General features: G+C 35.9%; 1 protein-coding gene across 3 annotated transcripts in view; it reads right to left on the bottom strand.

Moving 5' to 3' along the window:
• Positions 1-3,180: 3,180 nt before the first annotated feature.
• The window catches only part of PCDH10 (protocadherin 10), a 39,981-nt gene continuing 19,118 nt past the window's right edge, over positions 3,181-24,043 (bottom strand). Inside the window, exons 6-8 of one of the 3 annotated variants that reach the window (XM_071455338.1) lie at positions 12,467-12,562; positions 10,451-10,525; positions 3,181-8,182 (exon numbers count right to left, since the gene is read on the bottom strand). In XM_071455338.1, coding sequence (XP_071311439.1) covers positions 10,491-10,525; positions 12,467-12,562 — 131 coding nt within the window. In that variant the 3' untranslated portion in view covers positions 3,181-8,182; positions 10,451-10,490. The remainder of the gene's footprint in view (positions 8,183-10,450; positions 10,526-12,466; positions 12,563-24,043) is intronic. The other 2 variants (XM_071455340.1, XM_071455341.1) reach the window with 2 other exon arrangements.

Genomic DNA, 24,043 nt, shown 5'->3' with positions numbered 1-24,043 from the left:
GGGCACCAAATTGCATATTGCTCTCTAGACTGCTAGTTAGCTCATTAACCTGGATGTGGGGAGAGCTCAGCATGGTAGCACCCATGTGATTTTACATTATTTTCTTGCATAATGATTGTTGTGGTGTTTTTTTACCTTATTATTTTGATTTAGGAATTAGGTTTTGTTCCCACCTCTGCAGTATGGAGTTTCTCAGTTGTGCCTCAGGAAAATAATGATAGTGATGCAGGCATCTGTCATAACGCTGGAGTATATTTTGGTTACTAATAAAGGATATGAAACCACACAGAACAGCAGCAAATAAATCTATCTTTAAAAATCTATCTTAAAAAATCTATCAATAAAAATATCCATCTTTCAAATAAATATCTTTTTCAATTTCCATATATTTCCCAGTGCTGAAAGTTATATTTGGGATGAGAACATAAGATGTTTTGAGTTTGTTTATTTTTTTTTCCCCTGAAGCTTTAAATCTGTGAATATTAGCAATGTGTTCAGTAAAGCAGTAGATTTAAATCTGTGAATGAAGAATTAAACACCTAAAAAGTTTGCATGCAAACAGTGGTTTCCAGTTTACTCCAGATAGAAAGGAAACAGGATAGCAATTTCCCTTGTCCAGTGAATCAAAGTGCAGACTTCAAATATTTTCTGTTACTGCATTTTATGTCCTTCTTGAACAGTGGTAGGTCTGGAAATTATTTATATAAGAAAAGAAAAACAGCTATCTACTTGATTTTGCCTCAATCTTTTCCTAATTAAGGGGTATTTCTTAGATCAGACTTACTAAATAGAACAAAATTGTATTTCTTTAATAATAAAATTAAATTAATTCCCTGTGTTGTAACACAGGAAGTGACAACAGGAATCAAAGGAGCAAAATTAAACCTGGGGGCCTTAATCACAGTTTCTATATGATAAGGGCTGCTTGAACTCCATCTATAATTATAAAAGAAAAATTAAGTTAGACCGGTAAGTCTATTACTTAACTATTCCTAATGAGAGGGACCCCTCAAAAATAGCTGACATAAATGGTCCAAAAGCACAGTGAAGTATCATCCTTGAAAAAGTTGTATTTGAAGAAGAATATGCAATAATACATCTGGAACTAAGTATGTAAATTCTTAAATTGTCACAATAGGATGAGGAATGTTCCAGAATGTTCCTGTCCCCAAGGAAGTGCTGGATGCCAGGACTGCCCCCCTTCCCATCCCCTGGAAACAGGTGTAAGAAAAATGTGATCCCTCCCATATATACCTCAGCCATTTTATTTCAGTTTAGCTGTGATCTAATGTAAATGTGTGCCTGGAGTGCCAAGAAAGAGATTTGTGTTTTGTTTTGGGGGGTTTGTTTGCTTGTATGTTTAATTTTCAACAGATTGTTTCAGGCAGCTCAGTGAGGTTTAATGATGTTATTACAAGGTATATTGCATTTTCCCCTAGATTATATTAATTATATTAATTTCCAGTGCAGTCTCTTTTTTCTTTCTTTTTTGACAGCCAGAATATAAATCAAACAGAGCCTCTCTCAAAAACTGAATGGCTGTGAGCTCCAAGGGCATCATTTAGCATCATCTTCAGGGGGTTGAGAATGAGAATGTTTGCTTGCATTCTTCCTTTTTTTTTTTAATATAGCACAAGCCACAACAAATATATTGCTCTCATGGTGAAATCCTTCTCCTTTTGTGGTATTTATGTTCCTGAACAAAACACTATTTAAGTATCAATTAATGATGTCTGTGAGACTAGGAAGAGCAGAGAATATTCTCTCTCTTTGTCTCTTTTTTTTTTTTTTTCCACATAGGAACAGTGCCATACCACTGCTTTTCCATCAGCATCCCAAAACATTTCAGCCTTAAATTATTCTGATCCCTGGTTAGAAAAGCTGTAGTGATGGGCATGGAATTACTAGGCAATTTTGACATCAGGCTTCATCTAGGTCGTTTTTCCAGATTATTCTCAACAAATGAGAACTCTCCACTGAGGTGAATGTGCAAACCATTCAGAGGGCTGCTTTTACACTCCAAGTATGTTAGGGCAGCAAAGATGCTAGAAAACATCTTTCAGCCAAGTCTGAAAGGAGATAATGTTCTTAGGATCTGTTACCTTCCAGAGCAAAACCTTCTGAAACATCCATGAGGTTGAGGTTGATTTTTTTTTGCTTGTTTTGCTCACATTTTCAACCAACAACTAGGGCAGTGTAAGAATACTCTGTTCCAATGAATTTTTAGTTGTCTGAACTTCTGCATAATAAAAGCATGAATCTGTCTTTTCAGGACTGCATTTCTGTCTTTATCTTAATAGAAAACCTAAACATTTATATCACTTCATTTATATTCTGTGTTGTTTTGCTTTGAGATAAAATTATTAGAAATATCTGGTTTACATTGACACATAGCCATGTCCAAAGTTTCAAATTTCCAAGCTGGATTGTGCAGCTTTTTTAAAAGAAAAGCCAGTGAAGTTTCCCTTTTTCTGATGTCAAATAATTTTACTGCAGGCTGCTCTTGCTTAAAAATGCATAAAGAAAGAAACGAAAACTTCCTTTTGCTCTCCTTCATATCACTGCAACTTGGGCCACTGCCTTTAATGGAATTAGGCTCTGATGCATATAAAATACAGCACAGTTTTGCAGCCTGAATGTTTGGATCCAAGATTTCTATAAATTAAGGTTGGTTTGGTTACATTCCCTTTATCATGCAGTGGTAAGGCTTTGTCATACAATACATTGCTCTCCAGGGTTAGTGCAAATCAAAGATGAGTTACCCAAAATATGCTTCTAAGTTGAGCATCAGATGAACTTCAAAGATTAAAGTGCCTGTATTTGAAAGCATTGTCTTTTCTTAAATGTTTGATTTAACTGTTTTTTCCATATTGTATGATATAGATCAATATTTCAGTATAAATTCACCTATTTGTCTCTCTTCCACAGTTATGGTAAACATTATCTCAATAGCACTTGCAATTTTTGACATCTTCTGCTTGCCTAAAGTGGTTACCATCCAGAGGACACTTTAATCAGTGCTGACACAGTGAACAAGAAAGCTTTAGCACAGCATCTTTCATCTTGACTCAGCAAGATTTCCAGCAGTTGCATTTATACAGTTTTTTGACAGGAGGCTTCCTAAAAGTGAAGCGTTTGCCTTCTGGAGAGCTACACCCACAGAGATTTCATTTTTCTTGATGTCTGTCAATATCATGAACTTTATTAACAAATTCAGATTCAAAAACAATTTCAGTTCAAGAAATCTGTCCAAGTTAGTTCTTGCTTATTTCTTACATATGAGGATATCTACAAAAACACAGATGCTCAACAATGGATTGTAATGGCTGTGTATATTTGTTTATATATATATATATATGTATCCATTTCTTAGAGACAAAATAAAATTAAGGAGGTCTTTACGAAGAATTTGATCTATGATTGTAGGGATCAGTGCAAAGGATTTGACTCACAGTTTCAGAATTTGTCATAGCACAATATTATAATAAAGTCCTACTGGCTGTCTTTTACATTACTGCAAACAGAACAGAATAAACACCTTTCTACCCTTTATAGACACCTAATGCCAATTTTTTGCAATCAAATTGCAATAACTGAATGCATATCAAAGATGCTTATTTTGGCCCCTACACCTTTGTATAGGTTTTAATTCACAAGTCCAAATGCCATAAAACTTGAGACTAGAAGAACATGGAACAGTGGCGGGTTACGATCGGCTTTCTCCAGGTAAGACATACAAATATTTAACAGCCTTGCAAAATTGCAATTGCAATTTATCAGCCTAGGAAGACTATCTATTTATCCACCCTTTACCCTGAGGAATGATATTACTTTAAAAAAAGGATGAAAAAAAAAACCCCTTCTATGAGCAGGTAACATTTTGGAAGTAAAAAAAAAAAATGAGTTGTGTGCTTGATTGTGGGTTTAACACATGAAGAAGGGGCTGAATTTAATTCTTGAATGCAAAACTCCATTCTACACTAAGGAACAAGTCTTGTTTTGTAGTACCCTAACGTGTGTTTCTACCCTTTTGTTTACATTTACTGATAGGAGCTGTAAGGAAAAAAATCCCATGGCAACTTCCCAGAATTTGAACTATAGTTACACACACACACATACACACACACATGTATCTCCCTCACAACTATATAGAGGCTATAATGCAGGAATCTTTACAAATTGTATTTATCTGTGTATTTAATTTCACCTAATTTTGCAACAACACTAATGAAAAAAAAAACCTATTTAAATTACTACACCTTGTTCCAGTAATTTAAGAATACGTTCATGGAAATACCTTCCCTCAATAGGCATGTTAGCAAAAACTTGCTTTAAAAAATTGAAATTCTATTTCAAGTAGTGAAATGTTAGTATTTCTAAGTTTTGGAAGAAACTGAAGTTTGATTTGGAAGAATTTGAATAGGCAAGCTGCTTAGAAATCTATTGCTACATATCTTAATCAGGAGTTTAAAAAAGAAAAAAAAAAGATTCACAGACCTGATTCCATATTGTTATCTTTTATAAGACCCTATCTTCTCTGCTTGAACTCTAATTTACTCCAAAGAGTTATTCTCACAGGCAGCTTGTTCTATTATGCTCATAAATGGTAAATTGAGACATTAAATATTGCTTCAAATAACTAATTGAAGGATAGAACATTCTTATCCCTACAGCTGTGCACAGATTAACCCCTCCAAAGCTCAGCATGCCCCACCAGGAACAGTACAGAACAACAGGACTGAGAGCCTTCTCTGTGCTTTTTCTCTGAGGCAGCTTTAATTACCCTTATATCATCCCTTACAGGTGGTTTTTGTTGGTTTTTTTTTTTTTTTTTTGCACTGTCCTTGAAAACCTACAATGAGGAAAATGCCAAAACCTCCCTCATCTCAGTTTTATGGGCATCAATCTTTCCCCTTAATACCCAACCTAAACATTTCCTGACTACTTTCAGTTCACTGTTGGGTCCAATCTGCAGATGAGAGTCCTTCAATATTTGCATCACCTGTGCTCAGAGGAGGAGGCACACACACACTGGGAGAGGTCTGAAGGCATTCACAGACCTGCCCCTGCTCCCAGCAGTGTGATGGAATATCTGGGAGATGCTGAACAAGGCAATTTCAAAGGGAGGTGGCCACCTGCCCACTAAAACAAAGGAACAGGACAAACTGAGCCTCTGCACTGCCCAATTTGCCCTTCTCTTGGGACAGCAGCTATGTACTGGGATTTAATGTGTCCCAAGGCTTGTGCCAGCAAAGGTTAGTGCACCAAAACTCACAGTGAGCAAGGGAAATCAGCAGGAGCTACAGCTTCATCTCAAAAGCTCAGGCTGTAGTACTTCAATTCTTCCTTTTCCTTGACACTTCTGCATCCTACCATAACTCCCTTTAGGAGCTCTCTAGGATGAACTGAGTTCATCCCAGTGAAGTCACAAGGATTTCTGTGTATATATGGACCAATGCCAATGATATTTAACATCAAATAAGAATAAAAAAAATATTAATAATCTGTATGTATATCATACTTGATGGAAAGAGTTCAGTTTTGGAAATGAATGATAGGACATGATATGGTTAATAATTTTTGAAAAAAAATGAAAAAACTGGCATGCAAAATGTGAAGAGAGTTTCATTAAATAGAAACACTGGCTTTCCATGAAATAGAAAGTTAAACAATTTCCTTTTCCTCCCAAAGACCAAAAAACAACCATAAATTACAATATATGTCTGTTAAAAACCGAATTAGAAACAGGTTTCAGAATGGCAAGGACTTTCTTGCTTTAAAAGCAGACACAAGAATCTAGCAATCTCCTTTAAATGGAATATTTGTCACAAATTCCATTGCTTTTCTTCATAAAATAAATGAAGCCTGTAGGCAACTAAAAGGTCTGCTACCTGGAGCAGGAGGAACATTTCACTGTTGGATTTGCTCAAATCAATAGCTATTGAAGTTGTTTGGGGGATTTTTGAATTAGGTTTTGTATAAAACACATTTTTAAAAGGATCTCATGAAACAATTTGTCGTTATACAAACGTGGTAGGCGTGCACATTAAAGTGTTTAATTAACATATTAAATTGTTTGGAATATTAAATTAGCAACATCAGGGCCCAGTCCACTAGTTGTACAAAGAACTCGTGGAATTTGATCAGGAATGTTGGATTCCCTGTGTATATTTGGATCCACAGCAAGATGGCTTTCATACAGGTGATTTATATACTCCTATCTAATAGAAACTGCCAGTAAAGAGAACAAAAAAAAAACACCCCAGAACCAACAAACAAAAATGAGAAACCCAAATTCTATTACGACACAGCAGTGACCTCTCACACATTCATCCCATGGCAGCATTGGTGGGGACAACAGAATTCCAAAATAATGGCATGATCCAAATCCCACTGCAACCAATGAAACATTTGCTCTCGTTTTACTTAATATTGAATCATCAGAAGAGATTGGTTTGAATTTGGCTAGGCATTGGCTGACAACAAAGGTGTGCTCTCATTTGCTTTCATTAGTTGATGGATTAAAGTACTGTAAGGGAAAAAAAATCACAGCACAAAAAAAAAAAAAAGAAAAAAATTTTACTAGGTTTTTACATTTAGTAAATGGTACTTAAACTCCATGGACATGAAAGTAGTTTTAAACTTTACCTTCAAAATTTTACTTTTTTCAATATTTCATAGAAAAGAAACGCTCTAAGATACTGTTTCAGACCACAGAATTATTACAGAACATAAAGATTATATGCAAGGGCTTAATCCTTTTCCCAACAAAGATGGTGGCCAACACCATTTGAACTCCCGTGGGACAGGGGTCAGCTGAGAATGTGCCATGTTCCTAATTGGAAATCTCCTTTGTGATAAAAGAGTCTGGCATACACTTTGCCTTTGTAATTTGAATTCTATCGACAACTATTCCTAGCCACAAGAGAAATATTTTTAGGCAATATATTTGTATAGTTTCACAAAACTATGTTAAAGAGAGATGTGTGGGTGTTTGTGTGTGTGTGTATGTATTTATGTATGTATGTATGTATACATATTTATGAGCTTGGGATGATTTTCTTAAAATACTTAACTTCACTTACATTATATCTTACATTGCAAAATGTACAGACACCCAGTGTTCTTTTTAACAACATATACAGGTGAATTTATAGAGCCTTAGAAAAGGTTTTGTGATTCCAAATTAAAAACCATAGAAACACAATCAAAATAATGGAGAGTGGTTTATACCTCTGATAGTACATAGCGCTCATTGGGGTAATATTGACAGCTGCATCTTTGGCATTGAAAATTCCTTACAACTTTTTGGACAAAATGTTGTTGCTTACAGCTTTTTTTTTTGTTTTTTTTTTAAACAAGAAAAACAGGATCGACCAAAATACGAATTTTGGGGAAGTACTATTAAAGGTTTATTTTATTTTTGTTTTTAGCAAGGATAGCTTAGGAACCCTGAATTATCTTCTCGCTTTAGTGTATGGTGTAGACTGTATGAATCCATTTAAAAATCAACTAAGTTGTACCACGTTTTTCGGAAAATTATATATAATATAATATATATATATTTTATATTTATTTAGAAGCTTTGAAATAGTACAGTAAACACTTTGCAACACGGTGTATAAACTACAGAAATGTCTTTGATAATTTTGTGGGTCTTCAGATTAACAACATTTTTATGACCCACAGGTGAAAAGAACATGATCACAATCTCTCTTGTAAAGTTGGAATAGTTTGGGGAACACTTGATCACACAAAAATAATATAAAACAGTCAAGTTTAAAACAGTGATATTGCATTTATAATGCACATCTCTTTTATCTGTACGATTGGCTTTTTGTGGTGAATATAAACATCTAAAGGGCTCAGTGACATTTTGGAGAGAGAAAGATATATAGTGCTGTAAACAGGCACACACTGATCAGAGAGGCAAGATCAGTTGCCTCTGAAGTTTCTACAGTTCTACACATTTCAACTCATTTCTCAGGCCTGCTGAGAGCAATTAGGTCCTATTGTTGGCCAGGATGTCTCCAACAGCACACAAATCCTTCAGTTACACAGAACTGGATGGCCAAGATAATGAAGTTGAAAGCTGATGCTTTTTGTTGGTCGACTTTCTTTTGTGCAAATCATGCTGCTTCAGGTAAGTCCTGTAGAAGTGACTAGCATATCCTTTTCCGTGCTGCAGGAAAGAAAGAAAGACACTTCTGAGAGGAACAAAAATAAAAAATCAGTCTCCAACAGTTCTTAGCTTTAGGGTTTCTTAGGGTGTAGAGAAACAATCAAAACTTGTCACAAACTGACGCTGGAAATTCCCATTATAGCAAACAGTTTAATGTTGATTCACTTTTCAGAGAAAGCCTCTTTTTGAGGCTTGATAGCCTGAATATCAAATTTCATAGGCTGTTTTATTATTCTGTCTAACTTGTCATGGCAAATATTCCAATGTGCCTGTACAGAGTCGGTATAAGGCAAATATTCAGACTTACAGGTGAAGTATTACTCGAATGTCACAGGCTAATTTTCCCCTAGTTCAGCTTGTTTTTTGAAGCAAGATCTAGAATGCCCCCTAAAATTCAGAAGCTAGTTTTCCTTCTCTTTCAAAGTGAACCATTATCCTCATCACTAAATGACCCTTCAGTCTGGTTTGACAGATGAAAAAAATGGTACATTAGTGCTACAATTCAAATTTCAGCACTTACTGTCGGGCTGAAAATTAACTCATGTTACACAGATGAAGAAGGTCAATGCATTAGCAAAGCCATATCCTAATCCACCAGCTGCAGTAGCTGTATTACCTCAAGACACTGGTTAATTTAACTGTAATTGGGAGCAAAAGTAACAAGTGATTTGTACCAGCATTCAGGAAGACCCCAGGTTAAATTCTGATCTCAGTCACACATTAAACCAACGAACTAACTCATTTACTCAAGTATTATAATTAGCATCAGCACCATTCTTATCTGGTAAAACTTAGAGTGATAATATCAGGTGTTACCTTAGCTCCAAATCAACTAAATCCCTACCTGAAATTCAGTCTGCTTCTCTGTGTGAAGTTTTACAGCTGAAACAAAAAGGAATCTTAACTTTCAAATTAATCTTTCAATCAATGTACAGGTTGATGCTTGCGTGGTGACACATAAACACATCCAGTCTCCGTTCCATTTAACATAAATATATACATTAGCCATAATTATTTCCTAGATATATATTCACCAGTAAAGGTATGAAATGGGGGTACTGTATCACAAGGAAGTTAGATTGGAAGTTAGATTACTTACAGGAAAATGTTACTGTGGGTGTTGGATGTTTGTCTAATCTAGCCTGGCTATGCTACAGGGTGCACACAGAAAAATGTGAAAAACATTTCTGCATAAGCTGTCTGTTCAACATACAGAAATTTGCCAGATGTGTTGTTAAAAATAAAACATCTAATAGACGAGGTTGTCAATGTTTCAGTTCTGTAGCAAATTAGTAGCAGAATTAGAAAGAATTTTTAAAAGCTTCTGCAAGATGTTTTTTAAACAATGCTTTTAAGAATAATGAGATCAGAACCTTCATGGTGCAGTGAATGATCAGATAAATCCAGTATCCAAATATCTTTTAAAGAGTATTTTTTTAATATTACAAGAAACAATCATTCCAGTAATGGTAGAAAAAATAACAAGACTTATATTGGATCTTTAAAACTTTTTTCCCAAAGTTCAGTCATAATTTCAGTTCTCTTGTAAATATTCAGGCATAGTTTCTAGATTGGTGTCTGCCACTGAGGAACTCGTGCTGCACTACAGACACAGTAGGACTTTGCTGGGAGAAAGATAAGCAGAGATGCAGCTGGGGCAATCACTGCTTTTATGCAGCACCACTGCCCCTCTCCTGTCTGACACAGTGTACTGATGTGGCACCATCTTCCAGATAATGCAGGGACTGAGTTACTGGCTGCGTCTGGCCTTTTGCCATGTAAATTGATGCATTTGGAAATTTTTAATCTCCAGTTAACATGCTTATATTACAAAACAATCAAGCCCTTTTATAGCAATAACTAAATAGTATGCATTTAAGTTGCAGAACTACTGCAACTCTCCCCACCTACAAAAATTGTTGTACCAAATCTTAAAATATCCTCTGCCAACACATAAAAAGCATTGGATTTTAAAGGCAACTTTTGGCTGTTTTTCTGGTTCTGCACAGAAATTTATGTGCAAGCAAATCTCTGCATGTCTATACCAGTTTCCGTCTTTTTACAGATGGGGAATATAAATCAGAGAGGTTAAATGGAAAGGAGGGTGGACTCAACTTAAAAAAAGAGAGCAACGAAAGTTCTGACATCTGTTTCCAGTTCTCTGTGTGTGCATGCATGTGTGTTCATAAATAAGCTTTTAAATAACAAACACTAAGCCTCTCTGTATCACAATTTCTCCATCTGTAAAATGGGAATAATATTGCTTACCTATCTCCTAGAGGTGCAGGAAGGTTTAAATCACTATTCTTTATAATCCACTTTGAGATCCAGAGATGGCAAGTGCTATAGAAATGGAAGTATCACAGTCAGTGTAAGAGCTGGAACAAGAACACCATAATTTCTGGTGCCTAATATCTCCTCTGAGATCACAGCTCTCTCTTTCATCCCTATTTTACCACCTGTTCCAAACTCTCAAACTAGTACACAGGGAACCTTCAAGTCTGTGTGAGTATGGGTAGTCAGAAAAAAGGCTTTAGTCACAAGCAGTTCCATAATTCTGATAATGTAATTTATACTAATGTAATTTATACTAATATATTCTAATATTATTTGACGTGAGCAAGATGATTAAAGATTCACAAGCATTACAATTAAAATTCTTAGGGTACAAGATTTGTGCTGCATCAATCCTTCCTGGAACAACAAAGATTCTGAGCATTACAGTAAGAGTACTTAATGCATACAATTTATATGGAATAAAATAAAATAAGATAAAATAAAATATAAAAAAAATAAAATAAATAAAATAAGAACTGGCAAAAATATATTAAGATTCATTTGTTGCTCAAGACACCCTAATAAGCCTCCCATCCACAGTGAGCTAATTCTGTGTAGACTGATAAGGGAAGACATGTCAAGACATCAGTGGCAGTTGAACAGAAAAAGAAATTAAAAACACTAACACAATAAACAGGAAAGAGAAAGTAAAGTATGCAGTAATTATTCCTAGCTCATGGATCAGAAATGAACAGAAAATACTGTAAAGCCCTTGTCTCTTTAATAAATCTTCCTTTCACCCTGTTGCAAATCATCCTATTGCATCCAACTCGATGTTGGATTACTACTTTATAAACTGTGAGTACAGGCAGGAGCATTTCCTCTTATGGAAAAGCCTAGAAGGGATTGCCTGTGCTTGGAACACCTTCAAACTCTCAAAATCAAATTTTGCTGCTGCTTAGCAGTGCTAGCTAATCTAAAGGGGACGGAGAAAGGGCTCAGTGCTTCCCTCCACAGCTGGCAACCCAAGCAGCAAAAGAAAAACCCATACTATAAACTCATCCTATACCTTTTATAACCATTGTCACTTTCCCTCTGGACTGTATTTAAGAGCTCCATAAGCTCCCACAGCATTATTTCTGCTCTTAACAGAACAACTGCTGAGTCCCCCTATAAGTGCCAACAGCCTAAAGATCCAAAGGAACTGCTAGACAATAAAATTTCTGAAGAATATAAAAAACCAGGCATGCTGTTGCTGTTACAGATATACTCCTGATCCCCCTTCACTTAGGAGAAAGATGACATAAACCCCTTTCTTTTAAATCAAAAGCCCCCTGCAACAGCAGAACAGGGGTAAAGCCACTACGTAAACTTTTTTCTTGTTTCAGATCTGCATTCTTTAAGTTCAGACAATATCCAAGCAATATCTGCCTTCACACAGGCTCTTGTGCAAGCACGCAACTCACTGTCTTCTCTTGTGGGTGCCCCATACAAACTGTGTGCCTCACCATCGAGCCTTCCCCACAGAATACAGCAAATGATGAAGGAGCACAGGGTGCTGTAACTTCCTGCATTTCACTCAGAAACAGCCCAGCTATTCTGGCTTCACTTGCAGTGAGCAATAATTTAAAAAAGGAGTTAATCACTTCATATGCATTACGGCAAGGTTGGTTGTAAATCTGCATTGTTAATTTTAACTGTCCTTCATATTTTGATGGTTTGCCTTACAGTCTACATCTTAACTGTAGCATATGAAACATGGCTCTTTACTAAGTCCCATCCAGAACCAGAAAATGATAATTCTGGTGATCAACCAACCAACCAGACTGCTCTAAATCCACCCAAGCAAATAGAGACCAAGACTTAAGCAGTGGTAGAATGTATTCTGTGAGAAATAACCTGGCTGCTCCTGTTAGCTTGGAGCTCAGATATCAGCAAGTATGGCTTTTTTGGAAAGAGGTCAACAAGTGAATGGGAATGCAGAGTAAACTGCCATAGCTCCCTCACCCTTCGTAGTGGTGCATCCAGGTAAAGGGTGAGACACACGGCTGGGGCTGGGGCTGGGGGATGGAGGATGGGGATTACTCTGCTGCCACCCATGTTCTGTGGATAAAAAAGCATTCCAGTCACTGCAAGTGTCAATTCAGTATATTTTGCAATCCATAAAGTCTTTTTTTTTTTTTTTTAATTTTAAAAGTGATCTATTACTTAAAGAAGTTTGCTAAAGCATCGCTAATAATCTTTTATGAATATTCCATTAATGGCATTATAAAAAGAGAGTGTCTCATCCAGGCCAATAAACTTTGGTACACAAATATAAAAGTAACATTTTACTCATATATCTTTTCCTCATGAATTAGTTTAAGGGGAACTTTTTTCCTTTTCTTTCAAGGCTTTAGTGCAGTGATTTCGTTCTTCAAATCTGTATATTCTGTGGAGAAATCTTGGATAAAACACCTTGCATTCCAGATGCCCATGCTTAATTTTACACAATTAATGTGGGTTTAATTTTTTACACAATGTGGGTTTAATTTTTTACACAATTAATCTGGGTTTTATTTTACACAATTAATGTGATACTTTTGAACTCTGCATTATATCAAATAGTTCGGGGAGGGGAAAAAAAAAAGAAGAAAGATGGAACATACTTACTTTTGCATTTGAAAATATAGATAAATAATTAAATAAGCTCAAATCTCCCCTAATGTAAATGAGTCTGCTGGCTTTGGTGATCACTGTCTGTGTGCTTTAGGATGTGTCTGAAGGGCCCTGAAGGCCACTACAGGTGTTGGGTGACAATGAGACCACGTTCTGCCTGTTGAATTTTGGCATGTGACAACACAGGCAAGGCAGGAGAAGCTCCTGCACGTGAACCTGTCATTTGCCCCAGGGTAGAATTTCCCCCCCACCCCATAACAATATGGCATTCAGCATGGCTGAAATGTTCCTTCTGGCATCTGCAAAATCCTAGATATAAATATTGTTTCTAAAATAAACCGACAGCATTCGGACTGATGGGTACAATTACCCAGATTTCGCGTGAAACAAGAAAACCAATTGTGAGCACTGGGTCTTCAGGCTGTGAATAAATTAGAGTAGGCCAAAATGCAAAAGTTTTTATTCCTGCACTGAAAGTTTTCTGGAAACAGGCCTGATTTTAGCTAAATAAATAATCTCCACAGGCCATAAAAATAGTTTCTTCATTTGAGACTATATATTTACTTCTGGAACAAATACGATTATGGAAAAAAACCCGTCTTTTGTTTAAAGAAAACGATGTAACCACGTATACTCTGCTTTTCTTTCTCCTTTCATTGAGTGCATAACATTTCCATGTCTATATTCATTTCAATCCGTTCAAGAAAGACGGATTCTCAACCATGCCAAAATTTGACAGTGCTGGATACTGCACTGACCATAATGCATTAAACCTGACAAGTAGTGTTACCTACTCCAGGAAAAGGGGGAGAGAGGTTTGTCCTTTGCACTTAAGCACAAAACTGCCACTTTTCAAATTTGAACATCATGTTCCAGACCAACATCAGATTACCATTATTTTTAGAAAAACATTTTTGACCAAATTGCTGATTTACACATATTGCCACTTCTTTTAGCTTTGAGATTGGAAAATACATACTTAAAAGGTATTTAGGTATTTTCAATGTTTAGAACATGCAACTATTTTGTTATGGAAAGTGAGTTGCCTGATACAAATGCTGACACATCATGACAGCCATTGAAATAATGTTTCTCTGGTGCTAATGGGTGATCTGAGATTTATTTGCTACCTGGACTTTGCTAATCCTCTGGAAAAGGAAAAAAAAAGGGGAAAAAACAGAAAAAAAAAAAAAAAAGCTTTTAAGAACAACTACCCAATTCCCAGTTCATGTAAGCAGTGACCTTAATCAACATGTGCTTTACATCAAGCACATGACTAAGAGGGATTGACTTTTGAATCAAGCCCTGGATTTTGTCATCAATGTTCTGCTGCACACAGGATACTTTCATGTGCATTTGATTTTCTGTTCTAAATACAGAGAATTTTTCTTTTCCACCCCCAGCAACAGCCAGAGGCACAGTAGATGTCAGATTTGATTTATCTCTGGCTCTGATTATTTACTACCGAAACAATGCTTTTTAGTTACTACAACTCAGCAGAGAAAAGCACTAAGCTGTATTCTATAATGTACCGTAAAAACACAAAAGACCATTTTTTTCCACAAGATACAGTGGGAATAAAGCTTCTTTGTCTTTCTGTACTATTATAACTATATTATCTACCTGAAAGCACTAAAGACAATGCATGACATCACCACGGAATATTTAAATTTGCAAGAGTTCTTATAATTATGTTCTGTGTTGTTAAGGCCTATTAAATAACTCCCAAATTACTCCTGGTGTATGTCAAACTTAAAGCACAGAGCATATTCCCTAAGAATATTTCCAAATTCTCTGTCAACAACTTATTCTACTTGCATACATGTTGTAGCACCAATTCACATTCTTTGCAACTCACTATAAGCTAACAATTTTGGTATCATGCTTAGTAAAACTCCTATTTGATTCCTTTCTTATTTTTTTTAACAAAAATTGCTTATATGTATGTATGCAACAGTAATTTCTTCTCCTCAATCTTCTTTTCTTTTTCTCCATTTGTTTTTCTTCCTTGTTTTAAAAATTCACCATTTTTATTGCATTCTTACAAAATCTGCAGTACACATTTCCTTCAGCTGACAAGCCTGAAAATGAACATTTCAGTTTGAGGGTTAACCAATGCAGAACACATTAAAGGCCAGCTACAATGTGACTTAAAATTTTCAGAGCCCTGGGGAGAAGAGGAGGGATAGGAGCCATTCCTCCTAAATTGCTCATAAGTGCCTCAGTTCCCTATAGATTCCAGGGAGAAGCAGACATGTAGATCACCATTTGGTGTCCTTCAGAGGTGTCTAAATTATTCATGCAGGGTTTGGCCTGAAATAATTAAATTTACTTGTTCTTACATGAGGTAACATGCATTACAGCATTACATCAGCATCACACGATGAATTCCTATCCAATTTATCTTTGCCATGATGTTTTTTTTTCCAACATTCCTCTTTCCTAGCAGGGATTAGCTGGCATTAGGACCTGACAAGTATGTTCCCACTCTTTTTCTGAATGTTTTATTCTCTTTTTTAAAGCACACTGCTTGTCATGAGCAGCACACACTCTGATTTCAGGGAGTCTTTCCCAGTTTACCAAGATAACACACTTAAGTGTAAGAAGCCTTGTCACAAGCCTTTCAAAACTTCTCTTTTTCAAAATCACATATTGGCTTGTTTCTATCCATAAATGAAGTTTGCCCATCACCATTCTTTAGAGTTAAGACTACCAGAATGGAATGATTTATGCCCACATCATTAAAATTTCTCAGCCATATCAAGCAATCTACGTGGGCCTCAGCACGTGAACATATTCAATCTGCTTTCAGTTGTCGTCCCTGGCACCGTGTCCCAGACTTTTTAGGGAAAAAAAGCTGCTTGACACAGGTTAAAGACAGGCCAGAGAGTGTGAGAGTACAGACCACGACCTTCCAGTGGTGGAAAGGATCCTGTTTAATTCATCAGAGTAGCCATAAAGAAGCGTGGAAGTACAAAGCACACAGTCCTTTATCTCAAGTGGAGCAGAAAAAAAGTTATTACTGCATCTCATTTGTAAGGTAGAACTTTTTTAGATCTCAGTTCCTATCAATACCCACAGCTGTGTGCAGCTCTATTCAATTGTCATCTAAATTCCAATTGAGCATAAATGGATGTTAAATTAAAGCCCAAACAGTCAACTAAAAAAGTCACAAAGTGACAGAATTTTACTCTGACAAAAGATGAATTCACACTATCAGCATCTATAAAATCCCTTATGAATAAAGAAAGGTTGTGTTCAAGCAGTTTCATAATGGATCTTTTTCCAGGGCTGAAGGCAGCTGTGATGCTGAAGGTGAAAAAGATAAAGTCAGAAGACTCAGCTCACTTGCAAAACCAGGAGTCTGTCATCCCTGGACTTCTTTGGGGGATCTACTCTGCATCCTTTATTTTCCCTTTCTAAGCCACATTACTTCTGATGAGCTGTAAAAATGTCATGTAAAGTTACACCCTTTACACATATGAGATAGGTTCATGTGTATGCAAAAAATGCAGATTTACTCCTGCAAGTATTCATACATGCCTGTGATTTTTAGGCAGAATCTAGGAACCAAGTTCTGAAAATTTGCTTCTCCATGTCCACTGCATTTTCTTCAACCTATAAAGATCATTATCCTAACAAAGAAAGAACTCAAATTACCTCAGAAGAGTTTGGATTTTCTGTGAATCCACATCATATTTAGTTTTTCCAACAGGTATTGAAGTTAAAAATAATATTCTTCTTGTATCTCCTACTTCCTCTCCAAAAAGGTACCCAATACCTAATTTTTCATTTTTCTGACCTCGCCATGCTATGTTTCTAAAACAAATATATTCACAGCTACTTCCCAGCAGCAGTCATCAGACTACTAGCATGGAAATGTGGATTCTCAGTGGTTAATACACAAATAAAGCTGTTTACAGGCTAGCCAGACAAACAGCAACACCGATCCCTACAGCGTGCTTGTCCAAACGTGATAAACAGATGCACTGCTTCCCCATCTCACCGCTTATTTGTTGCACTCTTTAAATGGTTTTCCCTATTTTTCCCACTTAGGTCAAGGCAAGAAAAAGTAAGAAAAAGGAAAGGAAAACCCTCTAAAAATTAAAGCAGTGGAAATGCCCATGGAAAATCACAGTTATTGTGTACAGGAAAAGACCCAAAGCGAGCATAATTGCCTCTGCTCTGCAGGCCAAGGAGTTCCTTGGGCAGAGGCACGCAGAGAGGAAAAGATTTGCTGTGCACAAACCCAGGATCAGGCACACATTCAATTCTCCAGCTCCTGACTGTCACAGCAAGGAGGTTTTGTACATTGGAGAACAGCATTTATTTATAATGAATAGAATTTTGCCTATCAAAAATAAATAACTTCAGTGCCTTTGAAAATTTTAACTGCAAACATCTCCATGCTTCCCAGAGGGATTCATGTCCCTAAGTGGCTAAATTGCTTTTGGCATAGGATTTAAATTGATGGGACAAAAGGCATTTTGGAATTTTAAACCAGCATAGCACACTAATCTTAAAAATTACTCTAAAGTTTCAAGCAAGCTTTCTGCTAGGTTTTTCAGACTTTGTCATACTCCACTGGTAGGAACACAGAAAATGGTATCTCATCATTTAAAAAGAAAAATCTCCACAGATGGTATATGCACAGCACACATAAGCACTGCCAAAATTGACCTAAATGAATAAATATAGCAGCAGTCTGAGAGAGCTCAGATACACGAGACTTCTATGCATTCCAGTCAGAAGTGGCAAATACAGATTTTTACTGCCATTAGAGGAAAAAAAGCAGTTGAAATTCTGTATTTTTAGGACTAATTAAAAGTATAATTTTCTTTCAAATAAAACTCACTATTTTTTTTTCCTAACTTTTTCCAATTACTTTCCTCCACTGTAGCTGGAAAGTGCTCTAGAGTTATTTCAGATAAAAGACATTATGTAAACTCAAGGACAGGCACAGTTTTTAATCAGTATTTTGTACAGTGGCAGACACTGTTAATTTTTTTCCAAGACCACAGTTACACAAACAGATTGAAGCAAATAGTATTTAATAGCTATCACCTGTGCTTTAAAATTAAAAGAACAAATATTTCACTTTCTTATATTATTTCCATAAAAATTGATTAAAATAATGTAATTTATAGGCTTTATTGGGCTACAGCCAAGTTTTCTTTGCTGCATTTATATATTCCTTTCTAATCTGGCTTTCTGAACTATCCATTTCCTTTCTATTGCTGCAATAATGCTCTGTAAGTGTTCTTCCCCTTGAGCAGGAGCTGCAAGAGGAATATATTCAGAAGAAGAACGTGAACCAGTCGTGAGTGTGAGATAAAAATACCTTTCAGAAGTTATGCAATAAACACTGAACAGTTGAATCATCAGAAGTGGTTTACTCAAGATCATAAAGAACCTACTATTATGAGTAAAAGTACATCAGAGTCTTGCTCTCCCTCAATTATATTGTAATTAGCGCACACGTTTAAGTTTTATTTCAGGTGTAGGAGGTTTCTTGTAAGATTTATTTACCTCACAGGGGTGATGTATCTGAAGTGGCAAACTTGAGCTATGAGGAAATAAACCTCAGCATTTCAAATACAGCAAATATGGGAATGCTCTACTAGACCTTTTAGAAAAGAAAAAAAAAATTCCATTAGGTTTCTTAGCATTATTAGATGGTGGCCCTTTAACTCATCCTCCGTTTCTGCTGAGCAATTTTGCACAAATCTGTGCAGAAATCAGAGCTGTGGCCTGCCCCAGGGATAAACCCCTGAATATAAGTCAGGAGCTTCACTGTGGCAGGATATCCACATAGTTTTAACTCTTTTTGACCACAAAACTGTATTATTCACAAAGGAACAACTTTTTACTGTGCACACCAAACTTGTTTATTCATAAAACAAGTACATAAAGCAATAAAAACATTTTGTTTCAAAAATTTTGTTTTGTACAACTTTTTTTAATCCAGCATGATGATGTTTTCTTCTTAGACCAAGAACTCCAATTTACTGGAGCTAATTTCTTGGGTTTTACTTCTGTACCTTTTTACTTCAAGTGGGTGCGAAAATCACAAATTGAATTTATAAACCTATTAATGAAGGGATCAGACAGCTCACAAATTTATACCTGATCTGTATTAGAAATCACGTAGGCTAATTTTAAAAGCAAAAATGCAGGAAGGCCTCATTTTTTAAAATTAATCGAGTGTCCCATTCAAAAAAGCTCTTATTGATGTTTATGTAAATGGAAAACTGTTATGTCCATCACAGCTGTGATAAAACTCCCCAAATAATTCCCAGAAATGAGGTGTAACTAAACAAATAAAAAATGAAAGAAATGTCTTCTTCCGTCATATTGACTGTACCAAAGTGTAATTTCTCTCTCCCTCTTTTATTTTTTGTTTTTTGGAAAGTTGTTTCCAGACAGTGAAGACTTCTTGCTTAAAACATCTTTTCAAATATTTATGCTAGACATCAGTAGAAAATGTTGTGTTACAAATCCTGGCATACAGAATTGGGCCTTTATGATCCCAACTAGTTCAAAATACACAATAAATATTTACATGCACTTTTTTTATTCCTTTGAAAAATAATCAAAGGATTGTGAGGCACTTCTTGTCGTGGTATAAATACATGAACATTTTTCTCCTCTAGGTCATTTATTCTGATCTAATTCAGGGATGTGGATAATAACTATAAGTTAAACTGTGCTTTGTGTCAGCTCTGTGGTAGTTTATTTTAAATAAATTAATGGTCCAATTCATGAACAATGAACAACTGTTCAAGAAGAAAGGGATTCTTTCCCCCTTTCCAATTCACCTTGCTTAGACACCAGCTCTTTGGGTAAGAGTCCAACTTTTTATCCTCTGTGTCCTACCTAACATGATAAAATCCTGATTCGTACAAAAAATATGTTGATGGTGGTGGCAATACTTTCTATGATAATGATAGCTTTTCATCAGTGAGGATGAAAATGCCTGAGCGTATGTAGAAAATGTTGCAGAGCTAACAAGGGGGCTACTCTAGAACACAATCATTATTTCAGAATGTCTACCTGTATAAACACTGTTATTTCATGCAGGAAATTGTGCCCTTATGTAGTTTATTTCAACCTGCCTTCAAAGGAGATTAAGCTTTGCCAAAGTAATTTTTTTAGAGCAAAATAAGCATTTCTACATAGAAAGTTCAGGTGTTATGGCAATTTTTGACTGCTTTTGTATATTGAAAAAATCCAAACCCTTTAATAGGAAGAAAAATTATTCTGTTGCTAATGTCAGTATGAAACTTCAGGAAAGCTCTAAAGCATTATAAAATTATTGCCCATCTAGAGTGAACCAGAAATTAGATTTAAAAAAAATGAAAGCTATTTCTTCTTAATTATAGACCAAAATACTCCTGAGGTAGATTTAATGGTGCTGTTTCCACTGCTATCATGTCAGGACCTTGTTCAAAGTATTATAAATAGAGCAGAATCAGACTGATCAGGTATTCATTGTGGAGATAGTCTCTGTTATATATCCTACAGAATCTGGTCCAACAGAGTTTGAATCTTGGATTAGGGATTTTGGGAACTCTAGCAATATATTTATAAAAACAATGGCTAATATAACCACCACTGAAAGCAAAAAATGCTATAAATGGTTAGAATTGAAGGCATAGGAATTCTTTAAAAGCTACATTTTATTTTCCTCACCAGTGTTATTTCACTTATTTTCTCCGGTGAAGTTCAGAATTTCTTTCATGTTTTATGAACATTCAAGTCATTATGAAAATTTCTTAACTGTCTGCAGAAATGCACTGTTCAAACCACGTGGATGAACAACAAGTAGTAAGTGTTAGTTGCACAGTAAGAAAATTATGTAAGTTAGGAGAATTCTGGAGTCACTCTATGAGGAAACTATTTTCAAAAATCCTACAATTTACTGATCCAATCATAACTTTGTAATTTTTACTCATAGCAATTACATAAAACTTACAGAAATAAATATAGTCTTCAAAATAGATTTAAGTACTTAGAAATCTACTTACATTACATTTCATTCAGAATAATACATAGAATATGAATGTTTATGTGGAAATTGGTATATGAGTAAGTCCAATGGCTTAAGTGAAAATTGGATGATGGAACAAAAAGAAAATATGAGATTTGTATACTTTTCTACATAACAATTTTTAATATAGCTGCTGTTTTCATTTAACCAAGCAATAGCCTAAACCTCCAACCGCAAAGACCCAAATACCCAAATTCCCACTATATGGAGCCTTCAGCTTCAATCATGCTGCACAAGTTCAACAGGTTACTGCAATTTAAGTCAAATTGGTATCGTTTTATCAAATGTGTGCGATCTATGTGTATTTTATCAAGTGTGTAAGGTGCACGATCCAATGTGGATGAGCAGCTCATGACCCTGCTGCCCTGCAGCTGTTTCTCTGCCTCGCTGCTCTCTTGCTGTTGAGCCCAGCCAACAAAAGCACACAGTTTACTTCCCCAGTTCTCATGCAGCCTCCTTCACTTCCCATCCCTATCGTGGCTTGCCTACATTAATTAGTTGCAAGCTTTTGATATGACTTTGCAGAGTTATTTTCAGTATTGTTGCTGCTATGCCATGTGTTTCTATGGAATGAATAGACTGTCTAGAGGAACACAGTGACACGATCTGTGTAGGGGTTTTGTAGCACTTTTTTCAGTGTATTTTCAATTCAATTCCCCTTTTTACAACCTGGTATTTTATTTCCTTCTTGCTGGCTCTGTGCATTGTGGGAAACTTCTGAGGGAACTATTCCACGGTCTTTTTTTTTTTTCTAAGGGTGAATTCAAATTTCTCGTGCTAACATGCACCGCCACCTTGATCTTTCTGAAGGTTCTGCCCTGAATGAGCACACTGGAGGAATCCCAGGGCAAACACACTCCTGTGGCACCATGAAAGCCCCACCTAGAGCTACCAGCTAACCTCTGGAGCCACTGACTAAGGGCACAGCCCCATGGAGTGAGCTCCTCAGCATTCCCAGTGTGCTGCCAGGGCTCTGCAGCTTTCCATTCCTGAGCCAGGGACCTGGGAAGGAGATGAGGTTTGCCCACATTTCACTGCACATCAGGGGTATGTGCTACTTGAGAGCCAGTGCTCCCAAACCCCTTCATGACATTTGCAGACACTTCCCTCTTTTTCTGGTTGCTGTTTCCAGATAATTATTTTTTTTTAAAACTCCATGGATTTCTGCATAAACGCTTGGGGGACTCTGCTTCTGCAGAGTAAATGGAACATTTACCCCCAAGTAAATGGAACATTTTATCCTCATGATTTTTTCCTCTTAGGCACAGAGTCTGGTAAGGCTTTGACCTATGACAACACTTGATTATTTTAGGAGCTTCTTCTACTACACAGAAGCTGTGCTAAAGGGTTTTTTTCTGACAGTTCAAATACACTCTATTGATTAATTCTCACTCTATCAAAATTCTAATAGATTGACAATCTTCCTGCATTACTTTCCTGGTCAGATGCCAGCTGCCTTGTTCCTAAAACCCCTAAATTACAAATGTATGTCCTATGCTGAGGCTTCTCATCGGTCTCTAATTCACAATGTTTTCTAGTACATTTTTAAGTGACAAACACAACTCCTGACATTCTTTGCTTACTAGCTCTTGTTAGAAGCTGAAAATTAAAAAAACACGTAATCCACTGACTCCTTTCTATTTATTTTAGTCAATTTTTTCAACAACATCCTCTTCCATTTTTCACACATTTATTTAAAATGGTTACCTGGGATGGGTGCCTTCCTAGATGTGCCTGCCTTTCTCTGTCCCTCCTTGGGTAAATACAAATGCAAAGACACAGTTTAGAATCCCTGCCACATCCTTGTCCTCACTAACTGCAGCTCAAGAGACTCACCAGTTCTCCCCTACCTTACTACACCTGGTATTTTGAAGTTGTCTATATTGTTTGCATCCCTTTGGCTATTTTGCTCTAAGGTGTCCCTTTTGTGTTCACTAATTACTATCCTCAAAGTCACTAGCTAGAATTTCTGCTCTTTTCTGATCATTTGTTTAGAATCTTTGTTTTTTTTTTTTTTTAAGACGCCTTTTAAATTCAAATAGTTTTTGCATTCTGCAATACACTTTTTATTCTTAGCTGCTCACATGTTTATCATGTGACCATTTTCAAACATGCTTCAACTTTTTATAGTGTTTTTGCTTAATATGAGTGTTGTGTTTCACACATATCTCTTTTAAAAAGTCATTCTGCTGGCAAACTGATTTTGACATGGTCTTCTGTGTTAAGAAGTTTAATTTAATTTTTTTTTTAATTGCAATTACCTGGTGAATCAAATAAGGTTCCTTCCTAAATCAACTTCCTCTTATATACTTTTCTTCATTTATTTAATACATTATTAATAATAAATTATTTACTCATTTCTACAACTAGTGCTTACTTTGTTCTTGTTGTTCCTGTTCTTTGCTATAAAATTATAGTCTAAAATACAAAAAAAGAAAAAAACCCACAAAACAAAACCCAAAAAAATCCCTCACCAAAATAAGGGAAAATAAACCAGAGAAGCATTACTCTTGTTTTGTAGAAATTTTAGTTTTGAGGTTCAAGGAAAAAAAGCAAAACTAAATCTGGATTCTCAAGTGTGGATTATGTAATAACACTCATTTATATTGGTTACTTCTGATATTTTACTTCCAATTTTTTATGCCCTTGTGCCAGGAAAGTGCAAGATGTAGATCAATGTATCTATGTAAAGACATTGTTCAACAAAACTACTTATGCTAGTGTAACAAAATTTAAAATCTCTAAATTATCAATAAAACAAGTATGGCATTGCTATTTGAAATTAAACTCCCAGGCCTGGAACAAATCAGAGCAGAACTACCATTGTGGTGTCGTCAGATAACAATCATCACTGCAACATCCATACTGCACCAGAA

This window comes from Agelaius tricolor, unplaced genomic scaffold (assembly GCF_023055355.1).
Source record: "Agelaius tricolor isolate 1412-34295 unplaced genomic scaffold, bAgeTri1.0.p SCAF_47, whole genome shotgun sequence".
In the NCBI taxonomy this organism is placed as follows: Eukaryota; Metazoa; Chordata; class Aves; order Passeriformes; family Icteridae; genus Agelaius; species Agelaius tricolor.
Note: the sequence above shows the minus strand (reverse complement) of the source record. Positions and strands in the feature narration are given on the sequence as shown.